General features: G+C 42.0%; 1 protein-coding gene across 1 annotated transcript in view; it reads right to left on the minus strand.

The window, feature by feature from the left end:
• The window catches only part of wnt4 (wingless-type MMTV integration site family, member 4), a 27780-nt gene extending 11638 nt beyond the window's left edge, over window positions 1-16142 (minus strand). Inside the window, exon 1 of the mRNA XM_008305787.1 lies at window positions 16066-16142. Within this exon, the coding sequence (XP_008304009.1) occupies window positions 16066-16142 (77 nt within the window). The remainder of the gene's footprint in view (window positions 1-16065) is intronic.
• Window positions 16143-16889: the final 747 nt, after the last annotated feature.

A 16889-nucleotide genomic window follows, 5' to 3' on the forward strand; every position in this document is an offset into this window, starting at 1 on the left:
TGTGTGTGTGTGTATGCTGGCGTGGGAAAAGTTCAGTGCAGGCCCTGGGCGAGTGCGTCTGTGTTTCCAGCCCCGTCTTTGCTTTATCTGTTCGTTTTGCTGTGCATGACCTTCGCTTCCCAGAGATGAGGTTAACAAAACACCTCTACGGAGGAGTCAACCCGTACAAGGACAAAACAACACGCACTATTGTCCCACAACTCATCCTCGTTCCCCTCCCTCTTCTCTCTCTCTCTCTCCGGCCTCTGGTGGTTGCGTGCTTCCATCCCAGCGGCCTAAGCCTGCTGGAGCCAGTGGAGTTGCGAAGACTGCGACTTGTAATGCAACACAAATACACAGCGGCCTGTGAACGCACCACGGTTCAGGTGAAATCCATACCTCCCACCCAGAGATCCCCCCCTAACACACACACACACACATACACACTGAAAATAACAGATGATTCTAAACAGAGCAAACAGGTTGTTATCTTATAAGGAAAATGATGAACCCCACATGAAGATCACTTTTGAATCCTGCAACTTCGATAATCAGTCACTGTTGTTGAAATACGTATTTCATTGTTGTAATATGGGAAAGAGAATTCGTCTGCTCATGGATAAACGTAGAATGAGTCAGTTTTGTGCATTAGTGGAGCTCAGTAGAACATAACCTGCTACAGAGGAAAAAAAAAAAACAACTCTGGCTTGTTCCTGTTTCTTCAAACCAGTCACAGAGGATGGGACAAAGCCAAGGATGCTGTGACTGTGTCTCTGCAAAACAGTGACCACAGGGAGCTGGTTTAGGTGAAGCCCTTTCACGTGGGGAGACTTTCATTAAATGGCTTATTTTCTGAAAACACCACAAAAACCAATAAGACGTCTGCTGACCTTCTGATTAGACTTATGGTGAAAAGAGACAAACATAATGTGATAATTGGTGCCCAGCCTGCCTATAATTCAGCTCACTGGACTCATTAAAACCACAGATTTGCCAGTGAGATGAGGTTCTTGTAGAACTCGATTAAACCAGTATGACCAGTTGTACTTTCTCCACAACAGTCCCCAAGAGTCAGTGTTGAAACATGGACATGGCAGGTGGCCTTTTATCGATCGTTGCCAAAGAACATCCGTCTTCGTCGATACTCACTAACTCACTTGTTCCGCCACTGGTAGGCAGACACACAAGAACTGTTAGACAACGAACGTTCTAACGTTCTTTATGGTTATTTACTGACAGAGGTCTGACTCTTTGTATGATCCAGCATAATTCAACATTTTCAGAGTGTCGGCTGCTGCTTGGAGGCAAAAGAAAGTTTCAGGTGCTTTAGATGTTTAGATTAATACCCATCATGCAACACCATCAGAGCGAGGTCCAAATGGTCCCAAATTCCCTCTGCAGCAGGACAACAAACCCAAACACCCAATCATAAGGAACGATCATCATCTATAAGAACAAGGACACCTGCAACAGACGGTTTGGCCCCAACAGAACCCTGATCTCAACACCACAGAGGCGTTCTGGAACAACCTAAATGCTGAGAAAAACTCTGTGCAGGTTGACCACAACAACCATTGATCTAATGTAAGTTCTTTTTTCTCTTCACTGTGCTCTCACTGTATGTGGTTAACTGAAAAATAAAAACTATTCGTGGCATTACATTTGAAAGCATCCTCACTTTACTTTTAGCCTCTAAGTGTTGCATATATGGTCACAAGCAAGACAACACAGAAGGAGCTCATTCCAGTTTGTAGTTCGGCTCTGGGTTCTTTTTTTTCTCTACCACAGACTGGTACTGGTTGCAACTGATTCATTAAGCTTATAAGGGTCTGCTCCAGATCTGTTAACCATATACTACAGCATCTTTGTATTTCAATCAAACTTTAGAAAAATAAAACTGCACCTAAGCCTCATGTCAGGACTGAAATGTGAAAAGAGTCAAAAATAGAGGCTGGACTAATGTATTCATGTACTATACAGTCAGCTAAAACAAGGGTTGAAAAGGAAGTGAAACTAGAGACAGGATAGAGCTGGACCTATGTGTGTGTCAGTGCTTCACTAAACCTCTTCACACAAAATGACATAAATGCTTGCAAACTGCAGCGCACTCTCTGAGCCTCCATCATCTCTAATGTGTATTTATATGAAAATATCCTCATGTTTGCCTTTCCAGCACTGACCGCACAGTGGAGGTACACAGTGACAGGTAAATATAGCATGGATGGGAAACGCACGGACGAGAGCTGCAAGAAAAAAATAAAAAAAACCTTTCTGCTGAGCTTCTGTGTGCAGGTCTTACAAGAGCTGGAGAATTTCTACAACAAACTAAGGTCAAGGTTGTAAAATATTTTTCCTACAGTGCAGTAAAATGAACTCAAACAATGAACCTTTAAGCTGAGCACTGCTGGTAGAGAGCGAGCGAGCGTTAGTGGAGACAAATGACCTGAGCTAACCCTCCCTGTCCCCTCAGCAGTGGACACCTACAGCATGTAAAACACATAATGGCCTGTAGAGGGCACTGTTCTCCCAGTTTGCTTCCTTCCATCATCTATTTTAAATTGAGATAATCAGACAGCTCTGAACAGTCTGTTCAAGCTCAACTTCTTGAGTATTTGATTGCAGATAGACGGAGAAGCCTTTAAATCTGTGTGTACAGCTCCAGAGGATTCACGATCCTTATGTTTGGATGCACAGTACTAGAAAAACTAATGGATTTTTACATAATGGCAGAGATTTTTAATAAAAATAAGCTACATTTTGGACATGCATCTTTACATTAAACATCTGCATGTGTGTAATGTCTGCAAAACGTGATACGAGACCTTATGCAAAGACAAAATAGTGCAAAAATGATGTGATTTATGAGCACTGAAAATGTAAATACGGCTTTATGCAGTGTAAAGTAATATATATTTGAATCTGAATTGCTTGCACATATTCATATGTTCAAATACAAAATTGGTGTGAGTGCAAATCCTGCCTTCTGTGTTTGTGGATCTTAATTTGTGCATTTGTCAGCCTTATTATGAGAGTACAAATCTTCTCTCCCACACAGATTGCACTTCTTGGAAAATGAGTGAATAATTCACACACACAGTGCAAAACTGTTCAGTTAATTATTGTTATTTCACTGATTTAGTAAGTGGCACAATATAGTAAATACACATTCAGATAGAAGTGTAGTATATATTTATATTTAGAGGTGTAAATCTTATAAATCACATATAAATGATCCTACCTCAGCTATGTCACAAGAGAAAAGGGAAATTTCAACGTTATTCTGACAATTTGTAGACGTTGACCTCCTAACTTGTCTCTCTATCTTTGCACGTTGTCTCACCGAAAGCATACAAAATAACACATATAACACATCCAGCATGAAAATCACAATGTTGAAAACAAAAAGAAACCTGCACAGTCCGCTTTGTTAAATCTATACAGTTCATAGATGTATACAGTTTATATCGACTGATTCTGTAACTGTTCATGCTATCAGCAAAAGTCAGTGATGTCTGAAACATACAGTAAACAGTTAAACTGATGTGTTTAACTTCTTACAGAGTCAAAACGATGACATTAAAACGATATGGAAACAGAAGAAGTTAGCATCTAAATCATCCCTGATTCAATGCACTACCCATTCCAAACACTTTAACGCTGCTGGATTCTGCTGTTAATTCTATTGGAAGCAGCCGGTTATGAGTTATATAAAGCTGAATACTAACATGGTTTTTTTTCACGCAGACTTTGTCTGATTTTTTTGTTCCCTTTTCTGGTTAATTACAGTGAAGAAGGCAGATGTCACTTTGTAGTCTGTGATCGGTTGTTGACAACAGCTTCTGCTTCTCACATATTACTAACTAACCTGCCTGTTGGATAAACTGGATGGATGGCAATGAAAACACAAGCTTTTCTCTTTTTGATAAGTGTAATATCTGGGTCCCGGTAGAGAAAATGCTGTGCTACATATAACTGCTTTCACATCCAACAACAACTTTTTTTTGTAGCCATACATTGGTGGACAAAATAATAGAAACAGCATCCGTATAAGGTAAAATAATTCAAAAGATCGCTCGGTTGAATCGACACATCTCTTGAAAGAGTTACAACAATATGTGACCTTACAGTCTTCAGGATGGGAGGATTTCTCGCAGAGCTGTTTTAAATATGACTGCACTGGTGATAGCGAGGTGCACCTAACTGGTGAGTGACATGGCATGAAGAAATGTACGGATAACAAAGTCTTAGCACAGCGAGTGGATTCAGAAAGTATTCACATCCTTTTCCACGTGCTTAGGTTTTAGACCTGACTGTAAATTTATTAAAAAATCAAAAAACAAAGAGCTCTATTGGTCCAATCTTAACCATATCTGACCATACATTGGTGCTTTTCATGTTTTTTTTGTATCAATAATATGATTAATAATGTGAACATTAACCGTGGTTCAAGGCCATATTCTTACTCCAGGAATTAACCTGCTTCTGGGAGACATGTGGTTGATCTCATAGTATATATAAGTATCTAACAATAATATTAATAGATCACACGGAAATACAGCTAAAAAGATAGATTTTTAGAAACATAAAATAATCAGCGTTTTCAAATACTGAATGTAAATGTTTTACAAACGACAACCTGCATCCGCTCAAGTCAAACTGTTTCGCAAGAGTCATATTATTTTTGTCTTTTCAAATGAAGTAAATTTACTTGATGAAACAAAACGTGAGAAAAGAAACTACCAGTAGCATGGCACCTAAGGGTGGCGGCACTGATGGGTAGCTGAACGGGTTGTTGTATTTTGATTAATAACACTCTAAATAGTTTTGTGAATCAATCATAGAGAGATAAAGAGACAGACAGTAGTTCCAGTAGAAAAATAAAAACTAAGAAGTGAGGATGTGAGGGGAAAGAAAACAGGGAAAAGCTCAGAGGGAATCCTTCATAGTCAGACAGACAGAACGGTGGAGGTGAAGCGGGGAGACGTTGAGGTGAAAGTGTTGAAGCCGACAGATGAAACAGTCTGATGAGTTCAATCAACCAGGTTGCTGAACGGCCGGCAGCTCGCTGTGCAGCTGTGTGTGTGTGAGTGTGTGTGTGTGTGTGTGTGTGTTTGTGTTTGTCTGCCCACGCGTGTGTCTGGGTGTATTTATATGCTGCTGGCTCCACTAGAGCTCATTTCCCCCTAAAAATAACATACTCTGCCAACAGCACAACCCACACACACACACTGTGACACACACACACACGGACACACAAAAACACACATTCACACACACTTGGGGGAAGAGGCAGTAAAAGCCATGAAATTAACCTCCTGCTCGGTGTTAGTGCTGCGGCCCCAAAGGCTGAAGCCATTTAGCGGGCGTGTGTGTCTTCATAATGTTCAGATCTGTAGCACTTATGAAACAATAGCTGTGAACAGCTGATCATTTCTAAATGTAGGACTTGACTGCAGCTGATTCCCTTCGCTGTGTACCTGAGGCCGTTTCTGTGTTTAGGTAAAGTCAGCCGGTTAGCTTGTTAACCTCAGAGCGGGTACAAAGCGTATCACGCTGCTGCACCGAGGTGACTCGATGGTTTTTGGGCTCGGTAGGACAAAGATGATCGGCATGCATGATCGTATCAGCTTGTTAGCCAGCAAGTCTCTATTTGTCTGTAAAACATCATCATCTGTTTACAGGGGCGCAACGTTTGTTTTTTTTTTTCATGTAGAAATTCCCTGGAAAGTTTCTGAAAAAGCAAAACGTATTAATAATATAGCAGAAATGTGAGACTGTTGTCATGGTAACTGCTTTGTAAAGCGTCTAGCAGCTCTGTGAGGCTGCACCTGGGCAATGCTGTGTCTTAAGCTAAATAATAACATGAGAACAATGTCGACATTTTTTCACATCATAAGCCGAAGTACAAGAAATATGAAAACTTTGAAGTGATGGATAAACAGTAAAGGGATGAGCAAAGACTGTATAAAAGATGGACGTAGCTACCGTGACGTCACCCGTTGGTTTCTGCACTGAGAACATGAAGCCAGGGTTTTGCTACTTCCTGGTTGACATCTTGGATTTTTGGAGGCAGTGACGCAAAAATCGGAGGGGGGCGGAGCCATAGGAGCAGCGATTGGTCAGACGGATTGAGAGGCGGGACCTCTCTGCCCGCCCACATTTACCGCCTTCTGCTCGCTTCATCTGCATCGTTGCTGCCGACTGTCAATCAAGCCAGCCACGCCCCTTGCCCCGCAAAATGTTGACAATTTTTAAAAAATTCAGTATTGATTTATTTTCAGATTGGCCACCTGATCTCTGGATTTGACCATGAAAACTAATAAGAAAAAATCCTGAGCTGTAGGAATGCGGTATTTTGTGATCTGTGGTCAGTTCTTTTCCAATTCAAGTCTATGGGAGCCAGGGCTTTTTGGAGCCAGCAGCTAGTGGACGTAGTGATATTGCAGGTTTTTGACACTTCCGGGTTGGCTTCATTTTTCAGGGCCAGTTGCTACGTCCATCTTTTATACAGTCTATGGGGATGACCAAAGTAATTTATCCTGAGGGGGGCATTAGTATACAGCAAATATAATGGCAATCATCAGTTCAACTGGTATTTGGGCACTTTACTAAAAAAATGCTCTAGCAACAGGAGTAGACAGGAGTTGGAATATCATCCTAAGGTACAATATGCATGATCTTGCAAACAGCTATTTGCTATTTAATGACATAATGGAGAAGTGGTGTCCTTAGCAGGGCCTGAAGTTCTCCTCCCTCCGTGTGTGTTCTGATGTTTGGGCAGCTGGTCCAGCCATGCGTCCACGTTGGTGCATGTGAGTCCCTCCCTCTGAAACAGTTGACCCTCCCTGCATTCATAAACAGACTGAAAAGGGACCTCCCACGTGGCAAAAGTAAAAGTAAAAGGTGAAAGTGCAGTCTGGACAAAGTCTGTCCACACAAAGCGTCCACTCTCAGATTTATGCTCTTGCTGCTGGATCTTTGTGAAATGATTCTATCTAATGTTCTTCACCAGTGAAATGCCGGCAATAGTGACGAATGAAATGGTTGCTGCCTCCTTTATAAGCGTTCTTACAGGTGGTTAATGTATAACCAGTTTCATTCACTACCACTCTCCAGGGATCAGGTGATGCACATGCTAGTGAGTCTATTTTCACTGGAAAACAAATTTTAATCATCGCAGTTCTCTTGCAGATTGATTGTTCTCCACTATATACTTTGCTGCATTCATTTCATCCTCTACTTTTATGGACCTTTCAGGATCTGCTGCAGAGAAGCAAACCCTCATCATGATGCTGCCACCACCGTGCTTCAGAGTGGGGACGATGCTAAGTGATGATGTGTAGTGTTTGGTTTAAAGATGATCAAAAAGCTCACTTTGGGTCTCATTGCACCAAAGACGCTCGTTCCACTGGACTTCAGAGCCTCTAACATACCTTCTGGTGGATTTTAGTTGAGATTTATTATAAGCGTTTTCTTGCACGGTCGCTCACGGCCTGTTCTCAGAAGATTTATGCATGTGTCATATTCCTTCCATCTCTTAATGATGGATTAATTGTACCCCACGGGATATTCAACGACTTGGAAATGTTCTGTTTTTTTTCCATCTCCTGACTTTTCATTAACCTTTTGGGACAGAGATGTTTGGAATGTTCTGTTGTCTTCATAGTGTAGTTATAGCCAGGAGCACTGATTCACCAGTGACTCACTAATTCACTGCACTGATCTCCATTTCACTAATTGTGTCACTTGAAGCACCAGTTGGCTGCACCTGTGTTGAATTAGATGAGTCACTTTAAAGCGGGTGAATACTTATGTAATCACTTACTTTACATTTTGCGTATTTATTTAACTGACCTAACTTTGTAGAAATCTGCTTCCACTTAGTTTTTTACTTTCACTTTCATTTTATAAATTCTTATCAGAAAAGGTCATATGAAATTTAACATTATCCAAAGCTGAGAAGCAATAAGAGGGAAAAACTTCCAGGAGGAGGAGGTTGATACTTTTTTAAAGGAGTGTAGTTGTTATAAATTTGTGGTGAGACATGTTTTTGAGAATTACATTTAAAGTAATATTTGTGAGGGACCAAAAGAGTTCCTTCATACTGTGAATGATTGATTGATTAATAATATAAAAGTGTGGACTAATGTCTAACATGCAGTTTAACGTATGGATTTGACAATTTTAGTTTCAAATAAAGCAGGAGCAAACTCACTAAATCTCCTGACTACAGATTAACAGATCCCTTCTTTTATTTAAAAAAAAAGGAATTGCAATAAAAACCTTGCAAAAAAAAAAAAATTTTTCTCCAGCCTCAAAGACACATTTTTGGTTGTTTTAATTTTCACACTGAATTTGCATAGATAAGAAGATAAACTCGCTTGTAAAATTGTCATCGTTCATGCGCGGCAGGCAGGTTTGGGCCTGCACCGTTTACTGCTCCTGCTTACTGTTTACACAGTTAACACACGTGTGTGTTGTACATTAAGTCGTATGTATAAAGAACTCTTTATGCATGAGGCTAAAATGAATTTTAAGTACGGTGCTCACCAATCTGCGGCACAATCGTCGCTACTGAGCAGAAACTTTTACACTTTTCCTCTTTTTGTAGTAAGATTAAACTGAACTAGATAGATGTAGAATAAGTGACTTTAAGGGGTCAAAACACACGTTTATTATAAGTTAAGTACTGAATGATGAATATCCCCGTTGGAGTAAAACCCAAAACTCACCATTTAAATAACTGTTAGCACTTCCTGTTTGCATTTCACCCTTGAACGTACAGGCACCTACTGGAGTATTGTGATACTGAAGTACACCAAGTTCTGGAGTCATAAAGACGATTGTTTTTCTGCGTGACACCCACAGAAAGTTAAAATCACACCGACTCTAACAATGTCCACGTCGTGTCTCTGTGTTCAGAGTTATGACTCAGAGACGGGGGTCATTTTTTTGCTACAAATTGTGGCAGTTGGGCTCTGAGGTTTTTCAAATACCTGAACTGCCTCCATGAGCGATGAGTCACAGTTACTGCTGCTGCTGCACAATAACTAACTTCCTATTGTTTCCAGCACGCACCGCTGCTTTTGCACACGATCGTGATATTTCAAACATTTTTATGTAAAATTTGTGCCTTGTTTAAACGCTCATTAGCGAGTAGATCTAGTGTAAATCCAAAAACGCTTCAGCTGTTCACAGTTTAGGAGCACAAGACCTCCAAGGGTATGTTATGTCTCCTAAAAAGAAAAAAAAAAACCCCGCCGCGCACCTCACTGTGCATCTGCTGGGAGCACCTCTCGTCTTTCAGCAGCACCGGTGTTTCCTCGCCGGCCTTCATCGCCGTAATCTGGTCATCCACAGCGATTCTCCCACAGCTCCGAGTGTGCCACGATAATTGTAACGCACTCTGGTGACAGGAGGGCTCAAAATAACATGCCACGGCTTCACCACGATCGGTGTGTTCGAGAGGGAGAATGTGCAAAAGACGTGCGAGGCGCCAGCATGTACCGCAACGCCAAGGTCTCTGCTTTCTCTGATTACCCATCAGCTGCCATCTCTTTAGCACCTCACCATGGTTGTCCAGGACATATATGTTCACACTCTTACGCACACACTCACAAAGAAACAGGAAAACAAAGGGAAGGCGCTTTGCTTTTAACCAACATTACATAAACAGATATTACACTGACATGTTCGGTAGGAGCGCGGAAAAATATCACCCCGTGTAAATCAGAATATTAGGTAAACTTCCAGCGTTATTCATTTCCATACCTTCATTCTTCTACGTCTCTGTCTCTTGCATCATGTTGACAGCAGCATCCAAACCGCCGTTCCCCACAAAGCAAACCCTTTCTGCGTGTTAAAGGCGACGTGCTTCCTCCAGCCAGTGAAGGAGGATTATGATCCTTTCTCCAGAGCAAACTCGTGACAGTTCAACTAAACAAATAACTGGAATGGAGCATTTTATGTCTCTAGCCAGATGTCTGATGTAATCCGCCTTCTACCGCAGCAGTGGCAGCAGAGTCCTTTGGAAACATTTTAAACAAAAACTATACGATAGAGCGATTTCAGATTCAGTTTTGATCTCTAAAATATTCCAGACTTAAAATTTGTAATAGTATAAACAAGACAAAAAACTGACAAGCCAGACATGCTTGAGCTGAATGCTAATGTGGTACTTTAGCAGATGCAATGAATGAAATTTGGGCCGGATGATGGTGGCAGAAGAAAAGCCAGGGGTTCAGCCTGAGCAGGGAGTCAACGTCTTCATCGCAAAGAGGCATCCGACAGCTGTTTTGATATTTCCTCAGCATCTAAGTAATTCAGAGATTGTTTTCACCTCATCCAGTTATACACAGCCAAAAGGAACTCTGAATAGGCGTCATTTACTGTTAGAAAAGGCAGCTGTGGCTCAGGTGGTAGCAGGTTGTCCTCTAATCGCAAGGTTGGTGGTTCGATCCTCCAACCCCCAAAAGCGAAAGGGCCCTGAGCAAGAAAAGGAAACCGAAAGTGCCCCCAAAGGCCGGCAAGCACCTTGCATGGCAGCTCTGTCGCCATTGGTGGATGAATGTGATCTACTCTCAGATGTACGTCACGTTGGATAAAAGCGTCTGCTAAGTGAAATTGGAAAGTGTTAATAGCTGATTTCACTTTCCAGAATGTAATGAAATATAAAACAGGGCTCCTATTGCTGCCCGCAGTCGAAATCACTGCATCTGACATTATGGTTCCCGTTTCCTGTAAAGGTTTTCTATGTATATTAAAAATTCTAACATGGCATTGAACATATACTCTTTTCAGGTATATAACTCTCTTCCTGTATATCCCAGGAACAATGATCAGCTGAATAAAGCATCTTCCAATGAGGCAGGTGCTTTAGTTTAATTAGTAAAGCAATGCAATGGGATTTGAACCCCCACTTCCAGAGGAGGCTGCAGCCTGAACGCAGCACCTCAGACCGCTCAGCCATCCTGACTGGAGTCAAAGTCACATTTTTGCTGAGCCCCATTCAGACACGTGATCCTTTCCGTTAATCTGATGGACTCTCAATGTGTCGTGCCTAAATAATCAATCTGCTCACTTGTCTGTAAAAGTTGCGAAGACAATCTTACAGCAACGTTTCTGTCAACACGGCACAAGTCTGAACTGCATGCAGTCACATGAACAGACGGTATGCACAAGCAATATACTATAAGCTGTCTGAAGTGATCTTTAAAAGGTTTTTATTCCACATTTCAGCACCAATATTGGTCCAAAAATCAACCAGAGACAACTTCATCATTCACTTTGCAGTACAATTTCACATCTATTACAAACTGAAATGTCCATAAAATTTCAATGCAATGAGGCCAGAGCAGGTCGAACTGATGAAAACATTAACAGGAGCTGAAGTTCGGTTTGTTGCTTCCAGCTGTTTGTGGGAGTTTTTCCTCTGAGTCTATCAAATATCTGCAGCATCAGAGAGCAGCAGAAGTTGTGCCATTGTGCATGTGGAACAACTTCACAGGTTACTTCTAATTATAAATAATCCTCGGAGACACAGCTATAGGCTTGATCAGGATCTAAAAGTAAATGACACCTCAGACGGATGAGCTGCCACACAGAGTTACACAGCAGGTGTCCTCAGCTTGTCGTGATATTTTTATTTTTTTTTAAGTTATTTTTTTTGGCCTTTGTGCCTTTATTGTATAGTGTTAGTGAGAGAGAGACAGGAAAGCCAGGTGAGCTATAGTGGTGCCCGTCGTGATATTTCTATTTTACTGTGGGTCAAAAAATGTAGAAGATCGTCACACATGAAGAAAATTTTTAATCTGAAAGACATCAAATAAACTTGGCTGTTACTTGTTAAGCTGCTACTGGTTCAGGTTTAGTCTTTTGTTTATTATTACGTCTATTGTCTACATGACAGAATGCCGTCACTGGAACAGACTGATGAAGCTGTCAGCGTATTCATTGACTAAAAAGGGCTTCAGTTTTGATTTGATCATGATATTTAAAGTACAAAAACAACCCATTCTCTGTTTCTTTTTTTGTTGGATCAATAAATAAAAGAGTTAAATATAACAAGAACAAATGATACACAGATTTATGATGCTGTATGGCCTCCATTTTTTTTTCTCCACTGCCAAGCGAACATTACCGCTACTACCTGGCTATTTTGTCGAGTTTGTCAGAGTTGTGATGTGTCAGAGATGTGGTCTGGCTGATCTGATCACATTATTTGTGTACAGATTGGATGTTAATCCCAGTTATTAGCGGCATAACTGTTCTGCTACACGTGTGTCGGTGCGTCAGCTGATTCCTCTGCAGTCTGTGTGCTAACTGGGGGAGATGCCAGCTCACATGCACAAATAAAAGAACAACAACAACAACAAAAAAAGTAATCACAAACCCACACACACATTGTGCAGGTGCAGCAGAACCAGTCGGTGCAGGGTGACAGGAAGAAGAAGAGGAGGAGGAGGAGGAGGAGGAGGAGGAGGGCGATGATGGACAAACTAATGAAAAAGTCGCGTTCAAATCCGTGTTCGCTAACCGGGACATTAAGCATGACTCAGCAGCCACAGAGATTTTGGCAAACTGATAAGATCCTGGCTGAAGCTACAGGTGAAGTAAAAAAAAAACAGTCCGGTTCAGGCTGGGGTTCAACGTGACGTAAGAACAGTGGAGAGGCGCGACGAAAAGTTCAGCAGCCGTGAGTCACAGCCGGTGAAGATTTTAGCAACCGTACAGTGGAGAAAAAATTTATGTTTTAGCATGTAGCTCATGATCAGAACTATTGCTGCTATTGACTGAAGTATTTTGATATTATTATTATTTTGTATTAATAGATTTCCTCTATTAACTTGGAATGGGGAAAACATCCATCACAATTTCCCAAAACTCAAATTTAGAAATTAAGGTTGACATGTTTTGTCCAATTAACAACCCAAACACCAAGAAATTCAACTGGAGACGCACCTGACTACATTTTTTTTTTTTGCCTTTTGTGGAACATAAAGTGACTGTGATTGAGAATTAGAGTTTGCGATGCCATAATGATGCCATCATTGTTATTTTTGATTTGCAGATTAGATATTTATGCCAAAGTTCCTTTGCTACAAACTGGGGTCATGGGGTTTTCAAGGTGTGAGTGATGCATTATGGGAAATGTAGTATCCTAACCTCTGCTGCTTTGATTCTGATCATCTTCTAAAGCCATCTGTTGTGCACGTACAATATGAAATCTAAGGAATGCCCCTTTAAGCTGGGCTGACATCGGGCAGACCAACCCCCTTTTTTTCCCATTTGTTCCATTTCCAGTTTTGTGTATTAACCTGTGGCTGCTGTTGCCGAGCTGGTAGCACACAGGTGCTCGGCCTGAAGGATTTGCTCAGGGTTCTGCATTTACAGATGATGTTACCTTTACCGGGCTTCGTTACTGGTTACCAGTAGAGATGCAGACCGTTAGAGGACTACACATGTACTCATACAACTGGAGTTACTACGATTTACATGAGTCAGGAAATGTTACATAAAGACACACTGACCAAAAATAATGTTAATATCTACTGTTGCCTTTAGCTAAACAAAATATTGTATTCAGTGAAAACAGCTGATTTGTTGCAGTCTCGCTGTATTTTGACTGAGTGAATTCAAATTTTTAGGCTGAAATTGCCGTAAAAGCTTTTCTAATAAATGTTGGTGCAACCATTTATACCAGCAAAGAATTAAATACATATTATAAATAATACATAATTTAAATCACTGTCTATATTAAGCATATATATATGAATGTAACGTGAATTTACAAACTGCACAGATATAAAATAATTACATGCAACATTCGGCTGTTCCATTTTCATCAGATCTCTAACAAACAACAGCACAATCAGAACTGAAATGGCAAAACGCACAGCATCCACCCAGCCAATCACGATGCCTGAGCCCGAGCAGATGTGGCAGGTTGAGCACATCTGGTACCTGCACCAGCTGTATTAAAAAAAAAAGTCTGTCTTGAATCATTCAGACGGCACACTATACATCTCTCAAAGAAACACATTAATAAGGAGGTCATACACGCAGACAACAACACATCTAACAATGTTTGGCACAAATCAAAATGCTAAAAACTATCTTATATCTGGTTCAACTAGCTTTGCAGTCGTCTGCAACGTGCTTCAAAGTGGAGGTCGAGTTATTGTCAAATACATAAACAGTGCTGAATAACAGCCTCATCAGTTCCACCACTGTTGCTAATGTGTTTTCAATAAAACATTATATTTATATGTAAATGCTGAAAATATGAATTTGAATATACTGTCTGTTTGCTTACAGTCAGATGAAGTTTATTAAAACTGATGTTTTATTAAATGAATGACGCTCAGCGGATAACTGAACTCGTGGCAGTTTAAACTGTGGACATGAATGCAAACAAGCAGCAGTGACAAAAGAGAGACGTTCATTTAACATTTAAACCCTGACAACACACATTAATAAAGGTCTGTTAGTGCTGGGTCACGCAGCAGGTTTGGCCGGTGCCTGTTTTACGGCCACTTGTTAACGACAACATTCAGCTTCCCATCCTTTGACCTTCGCTGAGCCGTTGACGACTCGCATACAGTCCCACACAGCCTCGCACACAGATTTGCCTCAACAGTGTAATCCCGCGGAGCAGACTGGCAGCTCGGCAGCCTGCCTGTACATGTCTGCTCCGTGCTGCTGTCACCACGCCTTCAGCCCCAAACAGCACAATTACCCTGCACTCAGTGACAAAGTTCAAGGTAGGCAGTGCTGTTTGGCAGGCCTTTAATTCGACTTACTCTGATGAATCTGTCAACAGTATCGGTTGGGCCGTCTGAAGCGCTATCCCGACGTAAACACAACAAACTATTATAAATCTCGCAGAGGTATAATTACCAGGAAATGGAGAAATAAATACACAACTCTGAAAGTGAGTAGCCGCACAATAATAAGCCTCGGCGTCGGCTACGGGAGTCATCCCTGAATGATGAGCGCCCGCTTGTAAATCTGCTGAAGGTACGAGGAATGAATGGCAGCAGAAAATGGAGCGGAGCCTTGCGGAGGAATGCAGAAACCCACCTAACCACCTCCCACAGGCTGCTGGGAGAGCAGGCACACACATGCGACCCAACCAACCGGCCCCCAGGAAGAGGTGGCACTGTGCAGCTCAGCTGCAGAGCTGGGCCGAGAGCTATCCTCACCGGGGTCTGGAGCTCCTGAACTGCCCCCAAAGTAAATACATGCACATATGTAATAATCTCAGTGACCTCGTTGAACTTTTCAAATGTCTAATAACATCCCCATAGCATTAGTTTAATGGTCACACACACACTGCATCTGCAGACTTCTAACTAATGTTCTGATTTTATAATTTGATATTTTAAAGGAACATGGGGTTGTTGAAATAATAATAGCAACTTTGAGAGCTATTTTAAAGGATTCCAATCTGGTCTGGTTCTCCTGAATGAAAAACACCTGCAAATGTTCACAGGCTGCACAAAAATTATCTTTGCTGAGCTCTGAAATGTCCAGAATATTACAGGGTGAGTAAGAACAACTGTGTTGAATGTAATTAGGCTGGAAAAACATGCAAAGGAGAGAAAAAAAAACCCCCAAAACATCTGCTCACAACTTTTTTTCTCCAAACTTTAGGTGGATATTATTTCCACCTGCCATTAAATATCACAGGTTTATGGACAAAATGAGTTTTTTCACATGTAAAATATGGTTTAATTGTTGATTAGAATTAAAAAAGAACAAGAATATGTGCTTTTTTTCTTTCTTTTTCTTAATGGTCTTGGTGGGGGTGGGGTGGGGGGTGTTGGTAAGATATTAAGTATGTGAAAGTGTGTGTGTGTGTGTGTGTGTGTGTGTGTGTGTGTGTGTGGTGGTTAACAATTAACCTGAGTGGCCACTGAGCCGGAGGGAAAAAAAAGAGGACAGAAGAAGATGATGTGAAGGTGAGGAGGAAAATAGGAGGCTAACAGGTGAAACAGAGCAGTGGAGGTGAGAGAGAGAGAGAGAGAGAGCGGCGGCTGCGGTCCACTCTGTGAACTCACGGTAAGAAAAAAAGTTCCAACTTACAGCCAGTTACTCGCGTTGGCCGAGAGGAGTGCGCAGCAGAGCATCAGGACGCACCGCAAAACATATTCCTCGGTCATCTCGAGAAGGAAGGAGGGGAGGTTCGGTGGTGAAGCTGAAATAATCCCGAGGTGGAGAGTGGGGAAGAAAAGGAGAATAGTGGCACTGTCCGGGGAGGGATGTTAATCCATCGTCCCGCATCCAGTGGACCATCCACCGGGGGAGACGCGCAGCTTCACGGTCCCGGTTCTCCCGTCCCTCCCTCTGTCACTGCACAATGAGAAGGGACGGGGGAAAAGAAGGGGGCCAAGAGAGGGATGCTTTGGAAGAAAAAACAAAAACAAACAACTCTGGAGGAGCTGCTTTGCGTGAATTCTTCAACTTGTTTGCTTTCCTGCGCTTTCACGCCACGCAGGGAGAGCGCGCGTAGAGGCAGTCAAATAAAATAAAATAAAAAGATGAACGAGTTCTCCGGTTCTTCTTCTTCTTCCTCCTCCTCTTCACTTAAAGGCTCATCATCCGCTGCCGGGTGCCGCTCTGGAACCAGCGGGACTCTCCTGTCAGCGCGCCGCGGGCTCTCCAACTCTCACCCCGGACTCATGAACGCACTCTTGGAGCGTAAATACGCACGGCCTCTCCTCGCACTCCGCCGTCCCTCCGCGCGTCTGGCAGAGGAGAGAGCGTGTGCGCTGACTTTAGTGGAGGGGCGGTGCGAGGATATAGAGGTATGGCAGAGAGATGGGAGTTTTTTTAGGGGGATGAAGGAGGCGGGTTCAGCGCGCTGCTAAGGTACTGTGTTTGTGCGAGCGTGTGTGTGTGTGTGTGTG

The sequence above is a fragment of the Stegastes partitus genome, unplaced genomic scaffold (assembly GCF_000690725.1).
Source record: "Stegastes partitus isolate 25-593 unplaced genomic scaffold, Stegastes_partitus-1.0.2 Scaffold2624, whole genome shotgun sequence".
Lineage (NCBI taxonomy): Eukaryota > Metazoa > Chordata > Actinopteri > Pomacentridae > Stegastes > Stegastes partitus.